At 46.0% G+C, this 23086-nt stretch overlaps 1 protein-coding gene across 1 annotated transcript in view; it reads right to left on the reverse strand.

The window, feature by feature from the left end:
- The window catches only part of GRIN2A (glutamate ionotropic receptor NMDA type subunit 2A), a 363258-nt gene that overhangs the window by 2924 nt on the left and 337248 nt on the right, over positions 1-23086 (reverse strand). Inside the window, exon 12 of the mRNA XM_028117634.2 lies at positions 5428-5666. Coding sequence (XP_027973435.1) covers positions 5428-5666 — 239 coding nt within the window. The remainder of the gene's footprint in view (positions 1-5427; positions 5667-23086) is intronic.

Genomic DNA, 23086 nt, shown 5'->3' on the forward strand with positions numbered 1-23086 from the left:
CTGACCATGGCCCCGCCGGCCCGCCCCCCACCCCTGCATTTTTCTAGAGGGTCTGCACTCTGCCTTCCAGGAACGGTACACGGGCAAGGCACAGTAGTGAGTCCGAGCATCTCTTTCTCTCCCCCTCTCCCCCCCACCCCGGGTTGCATGGCTCGGGCTCCCCAAAACCTGGCATCGTGCCCTTTCCCACCTTCCTGCAGCCGGTCTTCTGTCCCCTCTGTGCGGTGTGTGGGTCCTGCTCACCCGCTGCCCGGAAGGAGGGTCCCCTCTGCCCGCTTCCACGGCTGCTGGGCATGGCAATCACCCCAATGCGCCGTGGGTTTCACATAGCACAGAGCTTCTGGACCTTGTCTGTGAACCCGTGCCTTCCCCGCCCAGCTCAGGAAACAGAGCAGTCCTACACTCTGACCTAGGGAGGCTCGGCCACTATGGGTGAGAGAACCAGTGTGTCTCCTGTGGGTCTGGGTCAGACGAGATCTGCGCCTTTTCTTCCTTTGGTTAGTATTATAAAAATAGGAGTTTAAATTTTTTTTTTTTTCTGAATCTGTAATTTCGTTCTAATGAGCTCCCATCACCCTGCTAGAGCTTTTGAAAACCTCCCTCCACCCCTTCACAGGGCAGGTCAGTATGCTTCCATGGGCCGAGATAAGCTGGCTGTCCATGTGGGGGAGGACCACAGAAGTGGTCAGGGAGCTGAGTTATGTCTCAGGAATGGGGGGGGGGCTGGTCACTGACTGCTTTCTCTCATCCCTGCTTCCCCTGGGACTCACAGGCTGCAGCTCAGGCAGCTCCCAGGTGCTGATGTGCCTGGTGAAGCCTCGGGAAGGAGTCCACGTGATGGACCCAGCCCGTTCCCCCAGGCCTGGGCGGCAGCATTCTCCCACAGAATTAACACATCTTCTTGATGGGCTGCCAAGAAGAGGGGTGCATGGCAGAGAAACGCAGAACCCGCGGGAAGTGAGTCCCATCTCCATCTGTCATTAGCTCTGTGACCTTGGATTAGCCGCTAAGCTTTCTGAGCCTTGGTTTCCACACCTGCAAAGTGGGAACCACATACTCTCAAGGTGGGTAGAGGGCAGGATAAAAGGGTGCAAACAAAGCCCCAGATAGAGCAGAGGCTCCAGAAACAATGAGCCGGATGAGCTGTGCTGCCGGTCTCCCCAATGTGCCCTACTTCGCTGCCCTCCCCTCCCCACACACACACTAGCACGAGCACCTGGCGCCCACGGTTCCAAAGCTGCAGGAAAGTGCAGGCTGCCCCTTACTACTGAAGGTTCACTCTGGTTAGGGAGCAGCCCAGACCTTCCCTCGGCTGCGGGCCCTGGGCCGCAGAGCTCTTGCTCATTTCTCGTCTTGTTACTTGGAGATTCAGGCTCCATCCTTCAGGTGATGGGAACGAGATGCCTTCTCGGCCCCACCGGGGCCCAGATGAGAGCCTCACTGAAGAGAGAGTGTAAAGCTCTGGACAGTCCGCTCTGCTCCCCTCGAGGGCCCTGACTCTCAGAACATTCTCGATGGGGCATGGGCTCTTCTGCCCTCCATGGTTCCCTGCAGTCTGTCTGGCCCTGACCCCTGGAGCATCTGCTAAGGCCTAAACGTTTGCATCCTCCCCCAAAGTCACATTGAGATCCTAACCCTAAAAGTTGGTGGTGTGAGGAGGTGGGGCCTTGGAGAGGGAATGAGGTCCTGAGGGTGGGGTGCTCGTGAGTGGGATTAGTGCCCTTAGATGAGAAACCCCACGGAGCCCCCTCGCCCCCTTCCTTGTGTCATGAGGACACAAGGAGAAGTCTGTGGCCCAGAGGAGGACCCTCACCTGACTGTGCTGATACCCTGATTTCAGACCCCAGCCTCCAGAACTCTGAGAAACAAATGTCTGCTGTTTCTAAGCCACCTGGACTGTGCTATTTGGTCATAGTGGCCTTAACGGACCGAGGCGGTGCCTGACTTCTGCTCTCTTGGTCCCAGTGGTGGGTGAGCCCAGTCTCCCCTCATATGACCCCACCGGGCAGGTCACACACTTGCCATCCCCCTGACATCTGCCTCTCGTGGCACATATGCATGAATGTGCCCATAAGACACATTCTCTGCCCAGACGCCCTGACCTCTCTCATTCCTCATGACTGAAAGCCGAGGCAGTTCTTTTTGCTGGTGACAGTGAATATTCTCTTCTACGTGAGAGGGGGAGCATTTTGGAGAGAAAAATTAAGAGCCCCCCTCAGACCAGAGAGCATATATTTTTTTTTTTAAGTCTAAAAAGGCAAAGGCCAAGGCTGTGGGAGAAAGTGGGTTCTAATGACTTCTTCGAGCCCTGGCCGTACCCTTTGGCAGGGCCAAGAGCACCCATAGGTCTGGTCTGTATTTTGTTGCATGATCCAGAAGCTTCCCAAGGGACATCTAGCCCGTGGGGAGGGCTGCATATGTCTGCTGTGTGGCAACAGCTAGGTCCACGGGCTGGGTGTTGAAGCTGCTGCAAGAGCTGGTTAATGGAGAGACCTGGCTAATGGGCAGGAAAGAACGTGCCTCGGGGGCAAGCACATTTCAGAGGCAGCCTGGATCTACATCCCCTGGAAAGGAACCAACACTCGGAAATGGGCTGAAGCATGTGACCCAGCCCTGCACACGTGACAGGCTTCCTCTTTCCTGCCTTTTTCTGGCATGATCCATGAAGTAGGAAGAACCCTGTAGTTTGAAGGACATTTAAGGTGAAGCCAAAAGGGTCCCATTCCAACCATTGGGGCCCCAGTTTCTCCATATCCACAGGACGGGTGTGATCATAGCAAACTCACAGGGGTTGTAACAGAGGATGGAGGAAACCTATCTGGTCCAGCCCTTATTCACACATGACCATAATTCACTATGGGGTTGTGGTCTTGCCTTTGTAGGAAGGTGGGTTCTTGGGCTTGGAAATTCCCCACTGCAGGTTTGTTAAAAAAATGATTATGTGTGCACAACGAAGACATTTTTGTCTCTCTCTGTTCTCTGCTCTGTGTAAGGAATATACATGTAAGGTGGCATATGCATGATTGTGCCCATAAGACAAGCTTTAGAGCTATGTGTTAGCCCTTGATGAGAAAGGGAGAACAATTTTTTTTTTAGCAATCCGGAAGCCCCGCTATGGATAGCATCAGGGGCTGAGCCCATTCTGAGTTCCCCTAACAAACAAGAGAGGCAGGAAAGTATATTAAATATGAAACCCTTCTATTCATGCATACCGGGCTGCACTTATTTTAAAAGACAGATATTATCTCGGGAGAAGGAGGGTCAGTGCTGAAGTATGGCTCCCTGCAGCGTTTAAGGACCCAGGAGTGATGGTGTCTGGGAGTCCCCACAGGGGCACGGAAGTCCTTGCAGTGCTATGAGACACAGGGTCCTCTCTTCCCTAGGGAGGGGAGACTGAGTTCAGATTCCAGGATGCCTGGCTCCTGTGTGCCCCATCCCCCTCCAATCCTGTCCCTCAAGATGCTTGGAAGGGGAATGGGGGATTTAGTTCATTTCTCATAATGACAATCCTCTCCACTTGGCTTCCCTGATGGTATCTCAGACAGAGGAAATGCTCTTCCCGATACAAGCAGGATTTATAAGGAAAAGCAACAGCGTGCATTTGCTGATGATAATCCCAGAGTCATTTGGATATGGAAAGCCTTCAGTAACTGGTGGAGAGAATTAGCTTAAAGTTGGCATAATACCTAGCTATTTGCATCACTATGTTATTTTTAAGCAATCTGTGTGTTTAGATGCCATCAAGTTAATTAGGAAATATGTATTTGCACAGAATGCAAGTTAAGAGTGCCACTGAACAGAAAAAATAAATCCTCCCCACTAAGCTAATGTGTGCCTTCTGAATCTCCAAAGTGCTTAAAATCACCAAATGCTAAGAATATACAAATTCCTTTAAAAATGATTATTTTGTTTTCCCAATAACCATTAGCATATAAAACCACACCAAATGTTTTTCATTAAATTCTTCTAGAGTGAAAACATTCCATGGTGAGTAAATGGGAGAAATAGGTAGATAAATAGATGGACAGATGGATGAATGGATGGAAGGATGGATGGATGGGTGGGTGGGTGGGTGGGATGGATGGATGGATGGGTGGATGGATGGATGAAATAGATGGATGGATGGACGGAAAGATGACTGCGAGATAAATAATGTTACATTCTGTTAGAAGATGAGTGAATATATATGTATGATGCAACTCAGTGACAAGATTGTATTGAATATGTAAACATCCATTTTGTCAGTTGTGTGCACATATGTGTTGTGTAGTATGATTTGTATCAAATCTCTTGTGTTCCTTGTATTGGATGTTTGTTGCTTATGTAAGATCATGTGCTCTGGCTGGTACCACACCACCCGGATGCGAGTCCTGGCTGCACCGAAGACTGTGCAGCCTGGGGTAATTCTCTACCCTCATGACTTTGAGTTTCCCCATCTGTAATCTGGGGCTAATAATGGTTACCCACCTCACAGACATGGTTTGTAGCTTAAATGGGATGAAGAGTCTACAGTCCTTACAGGGTGCCTGGCACATATAGGTGCTCCACAAATACAAGCGTTTTCCGTGATTGTTGTCATTACCGATGAATTTTATGTCCTGTTTTATGGTGACATACACATGCTGTATTGTGCACCAGGAGAGGGGTTTCCTTGTATAGTGTGTGAGCTCACTAGAGCACGTGTGTTCCATGCTGTAGTTTATGCTGGGATGAATGTGTACTTTGGTTTTCTATTTGATGTGTGAGCATCTTCTCATGATTCTTCATGTCTTTGTGTCATCTGAGGCTCTGTCGCATTGCACACGCTCATAAACTGTAACGTCCTGTGCAGGGATTTTAGTGGTGTTGTAGAGCATGTCTGGCTGCTAATGGTGGACGCCACAGACTGCTGCATTTGGCTTATATGGTATTTTGTTTTTGTTTTTTTTTTTTTTAATTGAATTTGTCACTAGTATTTAAAAACTGAAAGGTTTCACATAAAATCAGATGACTACTTTCTCTTTTAAAAACTAAAAGAGCCGACAGTATTGCCCTTGTGTTCTCAAAAGCTAATACTCCGCCGGACTTGAGGAGGACTGACCCCTTCAGGTGGGGTAGGCATTCTCCAGTGCTCCCTCACCTTGACACCCAGGGGGCGTTCGCTGTGTTTCATCTCATTTGTGGCTATTGTTTCCATCCCCAGCCTGCTTTACCCCCATCCCCCCTTCCCTCTCTGGCCTGCACAGTCATCTGGGATTGCTACTGGCTGGGTTATGAAGGCGCAGAACCTCGATTCCTTTCCGACAAGCCCAAGAAGGGTTGGTGAGCGAGGGGAGGATGTGCACACTGCCCCCCACCCAGGAGTCAAGCATCCCAGATTCTCTGGAAGCCCCGAGGTCTTCTGGACCTGCCCTCTGCATTAAGGTCATAGCCGGCGGCGGTACTGACCCTGCTGATGGAGAAGAGCAGCCCCGGCCGGTCGGAGCACACGCCGGTGAAGCAGAAGCGCAGCTTCCAGTAGAAGAGGTGCTCCCAGATGAAGGTGATGAGGCTGAGGGCCATGGCGGCCGCCAGCATGTAGAACACGCCGGCCATGTTGTCGATGTCTAGCTGACTGCTCATCACCTCGTTCTTCTCGTTGTGGCAGATCCCTGTGAGCCACAGTGTCTCCAGCTCCTCCATCTCGCCTGGACAGGAGACAAGAGCCGCAGGCTGTGAGGAGCGGGGCATGCACTCTGGGTCGGGGGCAGACACAGCGGACTTAGAGCTGGGGGACCAGCAGGAGCCTTACTGAGCGCTCCAGGTCTGCGCATGCTCACTTGCACGGTGAAGCTCAAATGGTAACGGGACCTACCTAATTCTGTCGTCGGGAGGATGAAACAAGATAACGTGTTAGTCAGGTGCAGTCCCTCGGTGTGTGTATGTGTGTGTGTTTGTGTTTTTAATCATTGTCATTATGTTCTACCCATCCCCCTTTTCTCTGCCCACGTCCCCGACGCCCACTCAAGCCTGGAACAGGACCGGGCATAAACTGGCACCTTGCTACCGCGGAAAGTCTCGCATTCCAGTTATGACTTAATCACTTACTAGCTGGGTGAGTGCAGAGCCACAGCCCTCGCGTCTGTGAAATACACAGAACAACAATGCACCCTTCCTGGAGTTCTCATGAGGACCAAATGAGCTCACATCTGCAAACGTCCTAAGTGCAGGGCCCGGCTCATAGCAAGTTTTCATAAATAGTAGCGTTCACAGGATTGTTGTGAAGGAAATGCCGGGCACAGTGCACAGCGCACGGCAGTCCTCAAATATGTTGGTTTCTTCCTGCATCTTCCTTTAGAACATCTGGGATTGTTCCAAGATGCCACCCACTAGTGGGGCACTGAGGGCAGAAGGCACTGAAGAGAGACATCCCAATCAGCTCTGAATGGCCCCTTGCAAACCAAACACCTCCCCACTTCAGTAGGCAGTTAAAGAAGCAGGTGGAGTTTAGAGTGGGAAAGAAAAAGTAGGCGTGCTTAGCATTATTTTGTCTTTCTAGTATGTGCATTTCATCCAGTTGCCATTTAGGAGGAAATTCTCTGATCTAAATGTCTAGCAATTCACTAAACTATGGCACTTACACTATGATTGAAACTTTAAAAATTCTCCTTCAAGGACAGTGAAAATCAAACAGGACGCATATAATGTTAAACGAAAAGTATGACTATGTTGTGTGTGCGTATCTGATCTAAGATACAATATGAAACATTAGTGGAGAAAAGTAAAAGGAAACACTCCAAGTGTTTCTTTGATTCTCTTTTGAAGAGTTTAGCATAATTACCGCTTTCATACTGCTGTCTTTTTTTCAGTTTCGTGAAATTAGCGTGTGATGTTCTTGGTTGGTTTGCTCTCTCGAATGATTTGGCTGAACAGAGAAATCTAAGTTGATCCTTGTTTTCCCTGGGCCTTTTGAAGATGTTACTGAGTTTCTTCTGATCTAGATTACAGTTGTTGAGAAGTTGGCTAATAATCTAATTGTCACTACTCCCTATGCATTCTGTGTTTTTTCTCTGATGGCTCTGTAGATTTTCATTTTGTCTTTGGTGTGGAATGTAGGTGTGGACTTGCTTTATTACTTGTTCGGCTCTAGACTCAGTGTCATTCTTCGATGTGTGACTCAGGATTTTAATTCTGGGAAAAAATTTCACCCATTCTTGCTTTGAGTATCAACTCTCCCTATCCCCTTTTAAGAAAAAAAAATTAGTAAACTTTATTTTTTTAGAGTAGTTTTAGGGTTTCAGAAACATCGAGTAGAAAGTACAGAGTTCCCATAACTCCTCCCCATTCGCTCAGTTTCTCCTACTAACATCTGGCATTGGGGTGGTTTTTTGTTTTGTTTTTTTGTTTGTTTTTTTTTTTACAATTCATGAACTGATCTTGATACTAAAGCCCAGAGTATACATTAGGTTCACGCTTTATGTTGTACCATTCTGTGGATTTTGCCCAAGGCTTAATGCCATGTGTCCATCATTACAGTATCATACAGAACAGTCTTGCTGCCTTCAAAGTCCCCCATGCGTGCTCCCCGATTCAACTCTCTTCACGCCCCATCCCAACCCCTGGCAACCACTGATCTTTTGATGGTTTCTCTAGTTTTGCCCTTTCCAGAACATCACATAACTGGAACCAAAGTGGACATAGTAGTCTTTTCAGACTGGTTTCTTTCATAGTAACAAGATTTTTATTTTTTAAGGTGATGATTTTTTAAATCGTCTGATTTGTAAAAAGATGACACAAAATTTAAAATGATACAAAATATCAATTTCAAAACAGCATCAGAAAGTGCACGTACTTAACCGTACTCAGCTCATAACAGAGCAAGTGGATAAGCAGAATAATTCGTACTGTAGCATTTTGCTATATGAACTGGTCGCAGAAAAAGCTGATAAAGGAAGGCAGAGGTGCTCTGTCTTTGAAGAATTAGAACCGAGGGGTTCCAGAATCATCTGGCATCCATTCAGTGTTGTATTCATGGTTAGAAATGTACATGGTGGGAAGTCCAGGGATCTTCCGGATCCTTCCTTTAAGGTCCCAGTTAACTGTGGCCACAATATTAACACCTGTGCTGAGAACTATATGCATTTAAGTACCTCCACTTCTTTCGATGGCTTGACAGCTTTCTTTTTATTTGTGAATAATTTCCATTGCATAGATGTACAGTCTGTTTATCATTCATCTACTGAAGGACATCCTGGCTGCTTCTGAGTTTTGGCAATTATGAATCATGCTGCTATCAACATCCGTGTGCAGGTTCTTGTGTGGACATCCGTTTTCAACTCCTTTGGGGAAATACATGGGAGCATGACTGTGGGATTGTGTGGTAAGAATATGTTTAGCTTTGCGGGAAACTGTCAAACCCTCTTCTGAAGTGGCCATGCCATTTTGTGTCCCCACCAGCAACGAATGAGAGTTCCCGTTGCTCCACGTCCTCGTCAGAATTTATTAGCATTGTCAGTGTTTTGGATTTTAGCCGTTCTAATAAGGTACATAGTGGTATCGCACTGTTTTAATCTGCATGCCCCTAAGAACACATGATCATTCTATCATTTCTTCTGAAAATTGTGTTTAAAATATTCTAAACCTTCTCATTCTATCCTCCAGGTTATTAACTTTGTTTTAATATTTTCTACTCCTTTATGCCTCTGTCCTACAGTTAGATGCTTCCCACAGTTCTATTTTCTAGCTCATTTATTCTTTCATTAATAGTATTTAGCCTTCTGCTTTCATTTAATCTATTTTAATTGTGATATTCATCTGGCCATCTTAAAGTCCTGCCCGTTCTTTTTATCATAATGTCTCATTCTTCTGTTATGAGTCTTAAAAAACTTTTCTACATTTAATAATTTCAAACCCACCATCTTTCAGATTATTCTGTGCCCTGCCTCCTCCCCACCACCTTGGTTCTTGGGATTCACATTCGTCTGCTTGCTGTGTGCGCTGGCTCTCATGGTGGATTTCTTCCTTTTGATGTGTGTAACTTTTGAGGATGAGCTCATCTTCAGCAGGGTTGCTCTCCCTCTAAACCCCAATGGGGCCCCCAAGCACACTGGGCTATAGAAATGTTCCTCTAGCGGGGTTCTGAGTTTGCTTCTGCCATGGTTCCAGAGGCTTCCAACATGCCAGTTTTTGTATGAGAAAAATGTGGCTGTCACTGCCACACCATGTAGGTGGTATACACTTGGACCTCCATAGTCCTATAGGTTTTACTGTCTCACTCGGAGCTTCAAGCAGATGGCAAGACTTCTTGTACTTTCTTCGCATTGATGGACAGTTTTTTCTAATCTTTTCACAGATGCGCTGATTCACTGGGGATCTCAGATTCATGCAGTGGTATCATTTTCTACTCTCTGCACAGTTCAGGGCCCCCATGTGGATGCGAAAGCCTCGGTCTCCACCCCTAGGCCCTACATCCCCTTAGGCTGCTGTGCTTCCACAGAGAGGTGCCGTGAGAATATCCCATTCCCGTCCTTTTCCGGCACCTAGGGCTTCCCTGTTCTTTTGATCTTCGTCGTGCTTTGTGTGAGCATGTGGGTGCGTATGCACATGTGCATACGTATGTGCGAATGTTCATGCATGCGTGAGCAAGTACGTGCGTGAGTTTGCCCGTGAGTGTACGTGAGCATGCGTGTGCATGTATTTCTAATCCTGCACCGTGATGTGTTTGCAGCATGAAAGGGGCTCCTGTCAATTGAGTCTCCCTTCGCACCACAACCACATAGACGTTTATAACTTTTGTTATCGTGGCTAGAAAATATCACATTTATGGGAGGAAAAAATAGGAAACCCAGCCTTTCGTAAATTCATCACCCACAAGGAACGGTGTGGTTAATCAGTGGTGCAGGCACAGGTATGGGAAGGGATATCTTGGTCTCAGTTCCTTTCCTTCCAATAGCCTGCAGGGCTACCACGCGGTCACACTTGTCCTGGGGGCCTCTGTAATAATCACCTCATCGTGCAGCCAACAGCCCCAGCTGCTGATCCAAATGCTCCTGCCTGCCACGTGCCTCATGTACATCACTGCTTCCTCTTCTCAGAAACGCTGATGCCTTCCCTTCAAAACCCCAGCATGCTGTTGACTTCCCTCTCCCTCTGGAGCGTGCAAGGCCACAGAAGTGGCTCTCCGTGCCACGTTCTGTTCCCCTTGGTGTCGTCCCAAACACAGCCGGGTCTGTTAGCCTAGAACAGCGTCAGTCTTGGTAGAAGAAACATCATCAGATTCCTTTCATGATGCAAATATAAAGATCTTCCCTTCGCCTTCTGACCTAACACCTGTCTTTGAGTAAGTCGATTCGGTAAACCAGACCTGTGTCACGCAAGGACAGCAAACACACATTCCTCGATCCCAGTTATAGCTTCTCTGCTGCAATCATGTTGCACTTATTCATTTCCTGCCTCGTGGCCTTCTGCTGGTGCACTGAACTGTAGTTCAAATACTTTCTTATTCCGTTTTTAATTTACTAAGTATATTGTAATCTCCTTGGGGGCGATCGGGGACCGTGTTTTATGATTTTGATATTTCTCATGGCCGGCAGCACACAGCAAGCACTGAATCCATATTTTCTGTTTCTATTTCTTTCCTTGCATCCTCAGGCTTAAATTAGGCAGCAATGCAAACGTGTTCAGATCTGCTGGGTGAGTTTTTCTGCCATATAAATAGAAGGAAATACAGATCAAAAGGGAACTTGCCATGGGCTTGGGAGTAAGAGGCTGAGCAGTGCGCATGTCGTCGGCTGGGGTGAAGTGGCAAAGGTCAGTTTTCGAAGGAGCAGCTCTAAGATGCTCATTCCACCATCCGTTTCTTCCATTACAAAGAGGCCGTGATCTTTGTCAGTGTGGTCTCGTGAACTGGAGCTGGTAAATGGTACAGTTAAATCTGTTTCCCGGAGCAGACTCATTTGTGCTAGGAAGACAGCAGCTAAGCGCTCCCCTGGGAGCCGACGGGGCCTGGGCTGCTGTGGGTTTGCACCCAAAAGGACTGGTCCCCGCGTGATGCTGAAGCTTCCCCCTCCCTCTGTCTATACCCCTAAGGACAGAAGCTCTGCGCACCTGAGAAGGCTTCTGCAGCCATGAAGTCATGTCTGACCAGAAGTCCTGCCTGTACCTGGTCTTCACGGGGGGAATGCTGCCTGCCACAGGTATCCCTGCAGACCTCGGGTTCTGTGCCGTCCTGAGGAAGGCTGTGAGGCCGGCACACGGAGCGGGCGCCCTGGCTCTGTCCCTTCCCAGTGTTGCCATTAAAAGGCAGAGTGGTGGGGCCAGAAAGATGTACAATCTAAAAGGGAGTATGTGAGAATAATTGAGACAGCACTGTGCATATGCCTGACACATGCTTCCACGAGCTGCTTGGATGCTGCGTGATACACATCCAGCTCCTCACTCACAAGGTATGAGCCATGCGTTTCTTGTTTGCAAAAAGGAGTCGATGAAAATGCAAGTAGACACTGTCCCGGAAATCACAAGAAAGAATGTTTTAGGTAGAAAACACCAGAATGAGCCCCAAAAGGGAGCACCCTTCCCCAAAGGGTTTGGGGAGCATGGCACGTCATCCTGGCAGGTCTGGAATGCCACAGGAGGTTGGGTGAGAGTCTGTCTGCCTGCACTCAACTGCCTTCCACACCTACGACCCATTTGACCTTGGCCCAGAGATTCTACTTACCTATCCGTCCACTCATTCCTTCCTTAATCTATTTTCCTATTCTCTTATTTAACAAAATTACATAAATTCCACTCCATTTCGGGACTGTACTAGGATTTTTGAAAATTAACCCATGTGGCGCTCATATCAACCCCATGTGGCTGGTGCCATCATCATACCCATTTTACAGATGAGGCAGAGAGAGGCATCAGTCTCTCTGGCGTCTACCAAGTGGAGCACAACAGTATTTAGCTCATACGAGTCGTGCTGGAATTAAATGAGGCTGCACGTACCTCGTGCTTGGCATACACTCCTTACTCAGTAAGTATCACTGGATCCGCCATTCTTTGCTGCCAAAAGCCAGGGCAGCCAGGGGGCCGGGGTGGTGGTGGTGGTGGTGGTGGTGGTGGTGGTGGTGGTGGTGGTGGTGGTGGTGGTGGTGGTGGTGGTGGTGGTGGTGGTGGTGGTGGTGGTGTGTGTGTGTGTGTGTGTGTGTATCACACACCCCTCCCTCTGCCCTGCCAAGCCGTGGAGTCTGTGATTCCAGGAAGGCATGTCCAGAGAGAAGGCTTAGCCCTCCCAGACGAATCTGTTACGTACAAAGTAAGAGAAATCAGTTCCTTATTTGCCCTCAGACTCATTCTCTGCACTTCCAGAGGGACTGCAGTAGGTTTTCAGATTAGATTTCATCCTATTCTGCAAGACTGTCTGAGAGCTAAGGGGATTGCTTCAGGGAAGGATTTTATAGCATGCCATGTGACTAGCCTTCAGACTTCCTGAGCATTTCTCCCCCGAGGTCCGTTGTAAAAAGTTCATTTTGAACCTTTAGGCTCCATCCAGGGCCTGAGAATGGGCTGCCATGCATCTTCTAGAATCAGACCACACACAGACCCTTGTGGGCACGCATCTACTTAGAGTTTCTCTTGGTTTCCGGCCAGAGCCTCTGACCCTACACAGTGTTGGTAATGGGGAGATGGCGTGTGTGGTTTTGAGAGGCTGGCTTTGATGCCCTATTTCATTTCTGGTCATGCTTTTGGGTTCTCTGAGGACTTCATTTGGTTTTATCCACATTCATTCGCTCACTTATTCATTCACCGAGACAAGAACATTTCTAAAGCACTGAGCACGCAGTCAGCAGCATCTCTGTATTTTTATATGGAGGCGAATCGTGTATAGTCTTTGGGCTCCACGAGCTCAGAGTCCTGTGGGAGAGAGCATCCTGCAAGCCAGTCATTCTGGCCGGGTGAGATGACTGAACCTGCACAGGGAGTGTTTGGACATCAGAGAGAGGTTCAGAGTTTGGGGGAAGGAAGAATCGATGAAAGGAGGGGCCAACTGCAAAGGACTCGGCTTTTGTGCTGAGGAGTTGGGGTGTCCTGAGAATGGGGGGGCATCGGAGGAGACCAGCTGTATGCTTGCTGGACCTAAGAGTCTTCAGTTGCTGTGTTCTCACACATAACATAAGGCAGGCTGTTACAGGTGCGTGCGGGTGGCAGATGGGATGGGAAGGACAGGGATACAGTGTGGCAGTCTCCAGTAAATTCCATCCCAGTGACATGGTCACTTTTGGGGCCCTGTCCTGGTCTCAGAGGCAGGCAGGACAGGCAGATTAACCTCTCCTGATCCCAAGACATGTGACTGACCAGAGAGAAACCCATTTGCAGGAAGTCACTGATAAGGATGCAATGTGAATTGTCATCCATAGCACCATCACCCATAACAATTTACACTGGATATACCAGCTGCATGATATGCTGAAATCTTGCCGATGGCTACCTCTGGAGTGCAGCTCAGAGGTCTCCACTTCCAGGAAGTCTTCCCTGAATGCACAAGGATGTGGGTATGAGACCATGGTTTCTTCTTCCACAACATCCTGGGTTTCTCGTCAATAGGGAATCTGTCACACTAGAGTCTAATCACTGTTTGCTTCTAAGTCCTCCCCATCGGGAGGTGAGTTCATTCAGGGTGGACATCCTGCCATATTCTTTTTGAATCCCCAGTCCCTGGTGCAGGGCTGGACACACAGTAGGGGGTTCGTACAACTGTGTTGACTGCTGATGACACAAAGCTCCTCTTCTTGATTAGCTCGTGTTACTCACTGTTCTGAGCATCAGCAAAAGCCTGAGAGAGGAAGGAATATGTGAAGCCCCAAGCAGAGGGGTCAGGAAGAATGTCTGAAGCCCAGAAATCAAGGCTGATTCTTGGGACAAGCAAGTTCCAATCAAAGAGTCTAGCGATAGAGTTTGGTGGTTCCCCATGGGGAACCAACTTCCATCTATAGCCAAAAGACGTCAGGATGATGTTGCTGCTGATCCCGTTAGGGTTGGCTGTGAACACCAAGAGAGGAACTGACCCCGTTTCAAGCCTGTTTCATGTCTTGCTCAGGGATTGGGCACTTCAGGTTTCTCAGAAGCCCGAATGGAATTAGAAATGGCAAAGGAACAATTCTCTTTGTAGGGAATCTAGGGCACCATCATTGACAGGCTGGTGTTCTTGATGAGCACAGATTTGGTCTCTGTGAGCTCTGAACTGCAGTCCCCAGAGTGAGGGCGTACTCTCCTTGCCCAGTTGTCCTGGAAGGAAGCTGCTGGTCAGATCTAGGATGTAGTCTGTGGACTTGGAACAGAGTATGGTCAGCCAGACCATTCGATTACGGACCTTGGTGCCTTAGCTTCATCAATTTTACACTCTTGATTCTAAAGCCCAGTGACCTTGGATCTGGAAATAATAGCATTCTGGAGCCTAGGACCTCTGTATCCATGACCTATGAGGGTCCCTGAACAATCTGCTGGAGAGAAAAAAAAAACAAAACCTTCTCTGGTGGTGGTGGGGATAGTACAAGATTCTGGACACACACAGCCTAAATCTGGAAGATGCATCTCCCTTATTTAAATGTCAGAATATTCCATTTCGGTATAATGCTGAGAAGTCACAAAAGCAAAATAAAAATAGGGCTAAGCTTAAAAGGATCCAGTTAGATGCAGAGACAGGCTGTCTTTGGCATTAATGTGTTACTACTACCTTCCAGCCAAGGTCTCTGCTCTGTGGACGGAGTCCGAGGCCTACAGCAGGCACTGCTGTTTGTCGCCATCTGGCTGGGGTTTTTGCGGGCCACCGGATCAACCGTGCAATTTGGAGTTGGGGAATTTTGTGCGCGCAGGTCCCCAACCTGTGTCTCTTGAGAAAGAAAAAGGAAGAAGCGCGCAGAGGTTGGGCCGCCCCATCAGACACCAGGCAACGTAAGTGGTCACAATTTTCCAACAGAGGGCCGGGTTGGTGAGAACCAATTCTCTGGAGTAAGGCTGCAGAAAAATGTCACGGGTGAATCCTGTGTATGCCAAGCACCTCTGGAGCCTGCTTCATCCATCTGCTTCACACGCCTAGAGATGGTCAAGCTGCCATGATTCGGAAGGCATAGGTACTGGTGAGCATAAATGAGTTCACAGTAACTTTTTGACAATTGCACATTTTCTCCATTGACCACCCTGAAAATCCTATGACTCATCATGTAAGAGTGTGAGGACTTTTTAATGTCACAAAGGGGTCCTTGCATTTTAAAAGGCTGTAGGTGGAAGGGGGAAGAAAAAGCAAAGGAGAGCAATAATCCCACATCCCAGGTTGAGAAAGCTCTTGCTTTCTTTCAGCAGGTAAAATGGCATCCCCACTTTGCGGCTCCTTTCTTTTTGGTCAACAAGCTTCCTGAGACTGTGGGGACCTTAAGCAAAGGGATCACATCGATTGCCCATTTTATCCGCATTCCCCATCGTCCAGGACAGTGCAGAGACTTAAAGGGCACTCGAGATTTGGTTGTGGCGTGGAGGAGAGGGTGGGGAGGAAAGCAAAGGGGAGAGGAAGGAGGGATGATGTGAGTGAAGATGGAGAAGGGGGAAGACCAGGGGAAATGGGACCTGTATAGGAAGGACCCTCTATCTGCTGGCAGTGCTGTCCATAACCAAAGTGGAAGGAAGACCCGTTTGTCTTCTCATGGAGAGGGTGGGTTACAACTGAAGAGCGCGCTCAGACCTCCCTGATGGTAGCCCTCTCCCCCTTACAGGTGTAGGTGCTCCTCTGCCCTCCTCTTCCTTCTCCCAAATCAGAAGCAACAGAGGAGGTGAGACCATTGCCAGGGATGAGGGGGGAGTGGGGGATGGGGGCATGGTTGATTCAGATGCCAAGTCAAAGTGTGTGGGGTAGACACCACAGTCCTCCTGCTCCGTTCTACACAAGCAGGGAGATGGAGAAGGAATTGGGGTCTCTAAACTAGGGGCGATGATCATACAACCACCACCGACCACAGGCATTGGTGAACACACCTACCGTTCAGTGACATAAGACCACTTTACCTCTCTCCTGGAAGGGAGAGACGGGGCACTCAGAAATTACAGGAACCACACGCTCTACTGATGGGAGTGTACACTGGTCCTTCTTTCTCTGAGAATTGTTTGGAAATATCCACTAGAACGGAGTATATGCGCATTCTGTGACCCAGCAATTTCATTCATAGGTATATTCCCAAACAAGTGCCTACATGCACCGAAAAGGTACGAGGAATGTCCATCAATAGCAAATGTATAAATAAACTGCAGTATATTCATAACAATGGAATACCATGCAGTAATAGGAGTTTGTTATATGTATTGATATGGATTAATGTCCTAAAAGATATGAATGAATAGTTGTTGTATGATTCTACCATTTATTTGAAGTTCAGAAGGAGGCAAAACCTATCCATATTCATGAAGGTCAGAATGGTGGTCACCTTTGGGGGGAATCTTGGCTGGACGGGAGTTTTCTGGGGTACTGGTCATGTTCTCAACTCCGATCTGAGTGGTGGTCACACAGTTGTATAAAAATTAATTGGACATTGAGATTAGTGCAATATAATGAACGTATGTTCTAATTTACAGAAGAAAAAAGCAACAGAGGTATAGTAGAGGTATGAGGCGTGCTTCCATTTTGGAGGTCAAGAGAGAAAAAGGACTTTCTAACCCAGAAAGAGAAAAAAAACCCTATTTTTTAGAAACATGACCTTTTTTTTTTTCTACAAAGAGAAAGTTCTTAAAGGATAGAGAGGGATGAGTTATGTTAAATTTTTCCATATTGTTGGAATTACTTTAAGAGAACGTGTTGTACTTTTACTATTGAAGCCAAAAATCACCAATCTTTCTGAAAAGGTCGAATTAGTAAATATTCTCAGCTCTGTGGGCCCTATGGTCTCTGTCCCAACCACCCCACTCTGCCCCTGCAGCACAATAGCATCCTTAGACACACACAGTGAATGAAAGGATGTGTCTGTGTTCCAATAAAACTTTATTGACAAAAACAGCCAACAGGGCAATGTGGGCCACAGTTAGCAGAATCCAGATTTAAGCAATTAAAAAAAGAAAAAAATGATTCTTTTAAAAAAAGTATATATATGAACAAGAATAAATCCCAATTTAGGGAGACTTTTATCACTGTTATGATCTGTGATACTTGCTGAGTACTTACCAATGGGTACTATACTTAGCAGTTCTCATACATTATACCATTGAACTTGGTGAGGTCAGTGCCATTACGATCCCTAACTTAAAGGGGAGGAGTGTAGCCCTTAAAAAGTGTAAATAGCTTTCCCAAGACCACAGAGCTAGGAGAGACCTGTTGTTGTATTTGAGCTCAAAGCCTTTGGTCTCAACTACACCCCATGCTGCTATATTTAGGACATTTTTTTTGTGTGTGAAATATTACAAAGTTTTAATAAATTACTAAGATATATAAACTGTCCATTAAAAGTTATACATAAAAACAGTTAAATGGCCAAAAAAGATGAAAAGACAACTCCCTTTTTTTTCATTTTCACTATTCCAAGGAATTCTAAGGCAACCCTGAGATGCATCTTCTAAAACAGCAGAAAGAACACTAATGCTCAAAGCTTCTAGACTGTTTTAAAATTGGTACATTGATTCATTATTGATAGTACTTTTAGATGGAAACAAGCCTTCTGGGCATTAATATGACACTATAGATGAAGACTCCTGACGATATTTATAACCATTAACCCTTCAAATCCAAATCTAAGAGTTTGTTGCAAATAGACAATTAAAAAAAAGGGGGGCATGAATATGTTCCTTCCATCATTATATGTACCAGCAAGAAAGGAACATTTTGACATTAGGAAAATAACGTAATGAATTATGGCTTAAAAATGACTATGACATTCTATGCACAAATTAAATGTGAGGACCCGATTATGTAATGGCATGAAAAAAAGTTCAAAATATAATGTAAATTAAAATAGTGGAATATAAAAGTGTATATAACCACTTATTAAATATATTTAAAGCAATGTGTCTGCAAGAAAAAGGCCCAGAAGGTAATACCTCAACTGAAAACAATTCTGTTAAGGTAGTAGACTGGGTGATTTTATATGGATATTATATTGCCTTTCCAAATAAGTGTTTACAGAATCATAGGCTGAAAGGGATTTGTGTATCCATCCTGTAATTCCCCCATCAGGTTCTGTGACATCAGCGTTTGACTTACCAGCAAGCCATTCATTATGTCTTATTTCAACTTTGACGGTTCTCTTGACATTTGACTTTCCCTGGTTGGAGCGATTCACGGCTTGTCAGGCACGAATCTGGCACCACTGACCTTGTTCTAATCCTGGCGTCAGACTGATAATAAACACTGCAACTCTGACTCTCAGGGGACCGATTGGGAAATTCACTGCAAACTTACGCCCATGAAAACCCTCAGTGCTCTCAAGCACAGAGTGAAAGTCAATGGCCCTACAGGATATTTATGGATTTTATCTGTTTCTTAAGTAAGTGCTGTTCCATTATTATTCTAAATATGTCTCTAGTTAAAATTAGGAAGGAGATAAATAAGTCTAATTTTTATGGTACCATCTGGTCACAGGCCAATGAAGAAGCAGTTAAACCCTTTATTGCAAATCTATGCTTGGGATAGATTTCATTTCTTCCTCTAGAAACATTTCATTTCTGAATGAATAGTGTGCCATGGACATAGGAGGGTCAAAGTCACTCGGTTGCTGGGGCATCACAATGGTCATTGATCATTAACTCCCTTTGGGGATATGGCATCAAGGTGAGGTTTGTGTGCCTGTCAAAGTCACCCACACAGAGCATCTCCAATGTTCCTTATTGTGGTTGCTGTGCTGATGCTTACACGTTCTACACGGTATATTTCTCGGGTTTTCACCATCTCCAAAGGTCTCTGGATATGGAAACCCAGTTAAGAGCCTTGAGAGAGGAGGAGGAGCAAGATGGCGGAGGAGTAGGAGACCTGGATTTCGTCTGGTCTCAGGAATTCAGCTGGATAGGGATCAAACCATTCTGAACACCTACGAACTCAACAGGAGATCGAAGAAAAGAATAGCAACAACTCTCAGAACAGAGAAGCGACCACTTACTGGAAGGTAGGACGTGCGGAGAAGTGAATCCGAGGTGATATTCGGGAGGATAGACGGCAGGGCAGGGGGCCTCCGTCGGCCGCTTCTGGCAAGTGCTAGAGCCGCGGAGCACAAAATTGGAACTTTGAGAAGTTGGCTCCGCTGAGGGACGTCGCTCCAGTGGCTAAGCGGGGGGTGGAACCCTCGCGGGACAGTGTGGTCTCAGGACCCTTGGGGTCACAGAGAGACCGGGGGTGCCTGAGTGCAGCAGAGCTCCCAGGTATCGGAGCGGGGAAGCCGGCTGCAGAGACGGAGCCGAGGTGCGGGCTCTCAGCTCGGGGTTGCCATAAACTGTGATCGGTGACAGTCGGGCCACTGCTCCTCCAGCAGGGACCCAACAAGCGGCAGAGCCGGGGAGACTCCCCTTCCTTCCCCAGGAGGAGCAGCGCGGGAGTGCACTGCAGGGATCTGCTGGGTTTGGAGACTCCACACGGGGTTGGGTGCCAGAGATAGAAACGCTTGGTCACAGGCCGGGTGAGCACAGAGAGTGGCCAGAGACTGGGGACACGGGAGTGACTGACTGCTTTTCTCCGGGGGCGCACTGAGGAGTGGGGCCCCGAGTTCTCAGCTCCTCCGGGCGGAGATCGGGAGGCCACCATTTTCACTCTCGTCCTCCAAAGCTGTACCGAGAGCTTGCAGGGAACAAAAGCTCCTGAGAGCAAACCTGAGCAGATTACTTAGCCCCGGACCGACAAGGGCGGGGCAATTCCGCCTCAGGCAAAGACGTTTGGGAACCATGGCAACAGGCCCCACCCCCAGAAGATCAGCAAGGGCAGCCAGCCAAGACCAAGTTTACGGATCAATGAGAACGGGAGAACTCTAGCGTGCGGGGAATACTGCACATAGAATTCATGGCTTTTTTGCCATGATTCTTTAGTCTTTCAAAGTTAATTTTTCTTTTTCCCTTTTTCAACCAACATCTTATCAATCCCCTTTTTAAAAAAATCTTATTTTTCGAGTCATATTCTATCCCTTCATAGGAGTTAACCTTATTTTTGGTGTGTGTATATATATATAAGTTGTTCTCTCTTTAAAATTTTGGGATCCAGTTTCTTCTAACAGACCAAAGTATACCCTAAATCTCTAGTGTATGGCTTTGTTCTAGTCTCCTGTCTGAACACATTCTCTCCCTTTTATTTTTTTAAATCCTCTTCTTTCTTTTTTCAACCAACTTATCAATTCCTTCTATAATTTTCATCTTTACAGTCATATCCATCCCTTCATCGTATTTACCCTTATTTTTGTACATATCTTTCTTTAAAATTTCGGGAGGCACTTTCTTCTAACAGACCAAAACACACCCAAAATGTAGTGTGTGGCACTTATCTATGCACCAGCCTGATCATATTTGATCATATTCTGTTTTTTGTTTGTATCTTTTTCTTTTTTTCTTTCTTTCCCCTGGTCTCAGGCTCTTCTGATTTGTTTAGTGTATATTTTTCTGGGGTCGTTGTTACCCTATTAGCATTTGTACTCTCATCTATTCTCCTCTGGACAAAATGACAAGATGGAAAAAAATCACCTCCAAAAAAAAAAAAAAAGAACGAGAGGCAGTACTGACCGCCAGGGACCTAATCAATAGGGACATTAGTAAGATGTCGGAACTAGAGTTCAGAATGATGATTTTAAAGATACTTGCACTTGAAGAAAGCATGGAAGACATTCGAGAAACCCTTTCTAGAGAAATAAAAACTAAAATCTAATCAAGTCAAAATCAAAAAGGCTATTAATGAGGTGCGATCAAAAATGGAGGCTCTAACTGCTAGGATAAATGAGGCAGAAGAGAGAATTAGCGATATAGAATACCAAATGATGGAAAATAAAGAAGCTGAGAAAAAGAGAAATAACTCCTGGATCATGGGGGCAGAATTCGAGAGATAAGTGTTACCATAAGATGAAACAATATTAGAATAATTGGGATTGCAGAAGAAGAGGAAAGAGAGAGGGAGGCAGAAGGTATATTGGAGCAAATTATAGCAGAGAACTTCCCTAATGTGGGGAAGGAAACAGGCATCAAAATCCAGGAGGCACAGAGAGGCCCTCTCAAAATCAATAAAAATAGGTCAACACCCGACATCTAATAGTAAAACTTACGAGTCTCAGAGACAAAGAGAAAATCCTGAAATCAGCCCGGGAGAAGAGACCTGTCAGCTACAATGGTACAAACATTAGATTGGCAACAGACCTATCCACAGAGACCTGGCAGGCCAGAAAGGACTGGCATGAAATATTCAGAGCACTAAATGAGAAAAATATGTAGCCAAGAATACTATATCCAGCTAGGCTGTCACTGAAAATAGAAAGAGAGATAAAAAGCTTCCAGGACAAACAAAAACTAAAGGAATTTGCAAACAGGAAACCAGCCCTACAAGAAATATTGAGGGGGTCCTCTAAGGAAAGAGAGAGCCTAAAAGTAACATAGACCAGAAAGGAACACAGACAATATACACTAACAGTCACCTTACAGGCAATACAAGGGCACTAAATTCATATCTTTCAATAGTTACCCTGAATGTAAATGGGCTAAATGCCCCAATCAAAAGACACAGGCTATCAAATTAGATAAAAAAAAAAAGACCATCGATATGCTGTCTGCAAGAGACTCATTTTAGTCCCAAAGACACCCCCACATTGAAAGTGAGGGGGTGGAAAACCATTTACCATGCTAATGGACACCAAAAGAAAGCTGGGGTGGCAATCCTTATATCAGACAAATTAGATTTTAAACCAAAGACTATAATAAGAGATAAGGACACTATATCCTACTTAAAGGGTCTATCCAACAAGAAGATCTAACAATTTTAAGTATCTATGCCCCTAACATGGGAGCAGCCAATTATATAAGCCAATTAATAACAAAAGCAAAGAAACACATTGACAACAGTACAATAATAGTGTGGGACTTTAACACCCGCCTGACTGAAATGGACAGATCATTTAAGCAAAAGATCAACAAGGAGATGAAGACTTTAAATGACACCCTGGACCAAATGGACTTCACAGACATATTCAGAACATTCCATCCCAAAGCAACAGAATACACCTTCTTCTCTAGTGCCTATGGAACATTCTCCAGAATAGATCACATCCTAGGTCACAAATCAGGTCTCCACCGGTACCAAAAGATTGGGATCATTCCCTGCATATTTTCAGACCACAATGCTTTGAAACTAGAACTCAATCACAAGAGGAAAGTCGGAAAGAACTCAAATACATGGAGGTTAAAGAGCATCCTACTAAAGAATGAATGGGTCAACCAGGATATCAAAGAAGAATTTAAAAAATTCATGGAAACCAATGAAAATGAAAACACAACTGTTCAAAATCTTTGGGATGCAGCAAAGGCAGTCCTAAGGGGAAAGTATATAGCAATACAAGCCTTTCTCAAGAAACAAGAAAGGTCTCAAATACACAACCTAACCCTACACGTAAAGGAGCTGGAGAAAGAACAGCAAATCAAGCCTAAACCCAGCAGGAGAAGAGAAATAATAAAGATCAGAGCAGAAATCATGAAATAGAAACCAAAAGAACAGTAGAACAGATCAACGAAAACTAGGAGCTGGTTCTTTGAAAGAATTAACAAGATTGATAAAGCCCTGGCCAGACTTATCAAAAAGAAAAGAGAAATGACCCAAATAAAATCATGAATGAAAGAGGAGAGATCACAACCAACACCCAAGAAATACAAACAGTTATAAGAACATATTATGAGCAACTATATGCCAGCAAATTAGATAATCTGGAAGAAATGGATGAATTCCTAGAGATGTATCAACTACCAAAACTGAACCAGGAAGAAACAGAAAACCTGAACAGACCTATAACCACTAAGGAAATTGAAGCAGTCATCAAAAATCTGCCAACAAACAAAAGCCCAGGGCCAGATGGCTCTTCCCAGGGGAATTCTACCAAACATTTCAAGAAGAATTAATACCTATTCTTCTGAAACTGTTCCAAAAAATAGAAATGGAAGGAAAACT

The sequence above is a fragment of the Eumetopias jubatus genome, unplaced genomic scaffold, assembly GCF_037043125.1.
Source record: "Eumetopias jubatus isolate StellerSeaLion01/CBP00866 unplaced genomic scaffold, mEumJub1_p1.0 scaffold_12, whole genome shotgun sequence".
NCBI classification, from domain to species: Eukaryota; Metazoa; Chordata; class Mammalia; order Carnivora; family Otariidae; genus Eumetopias; species Eumetopias jubatus.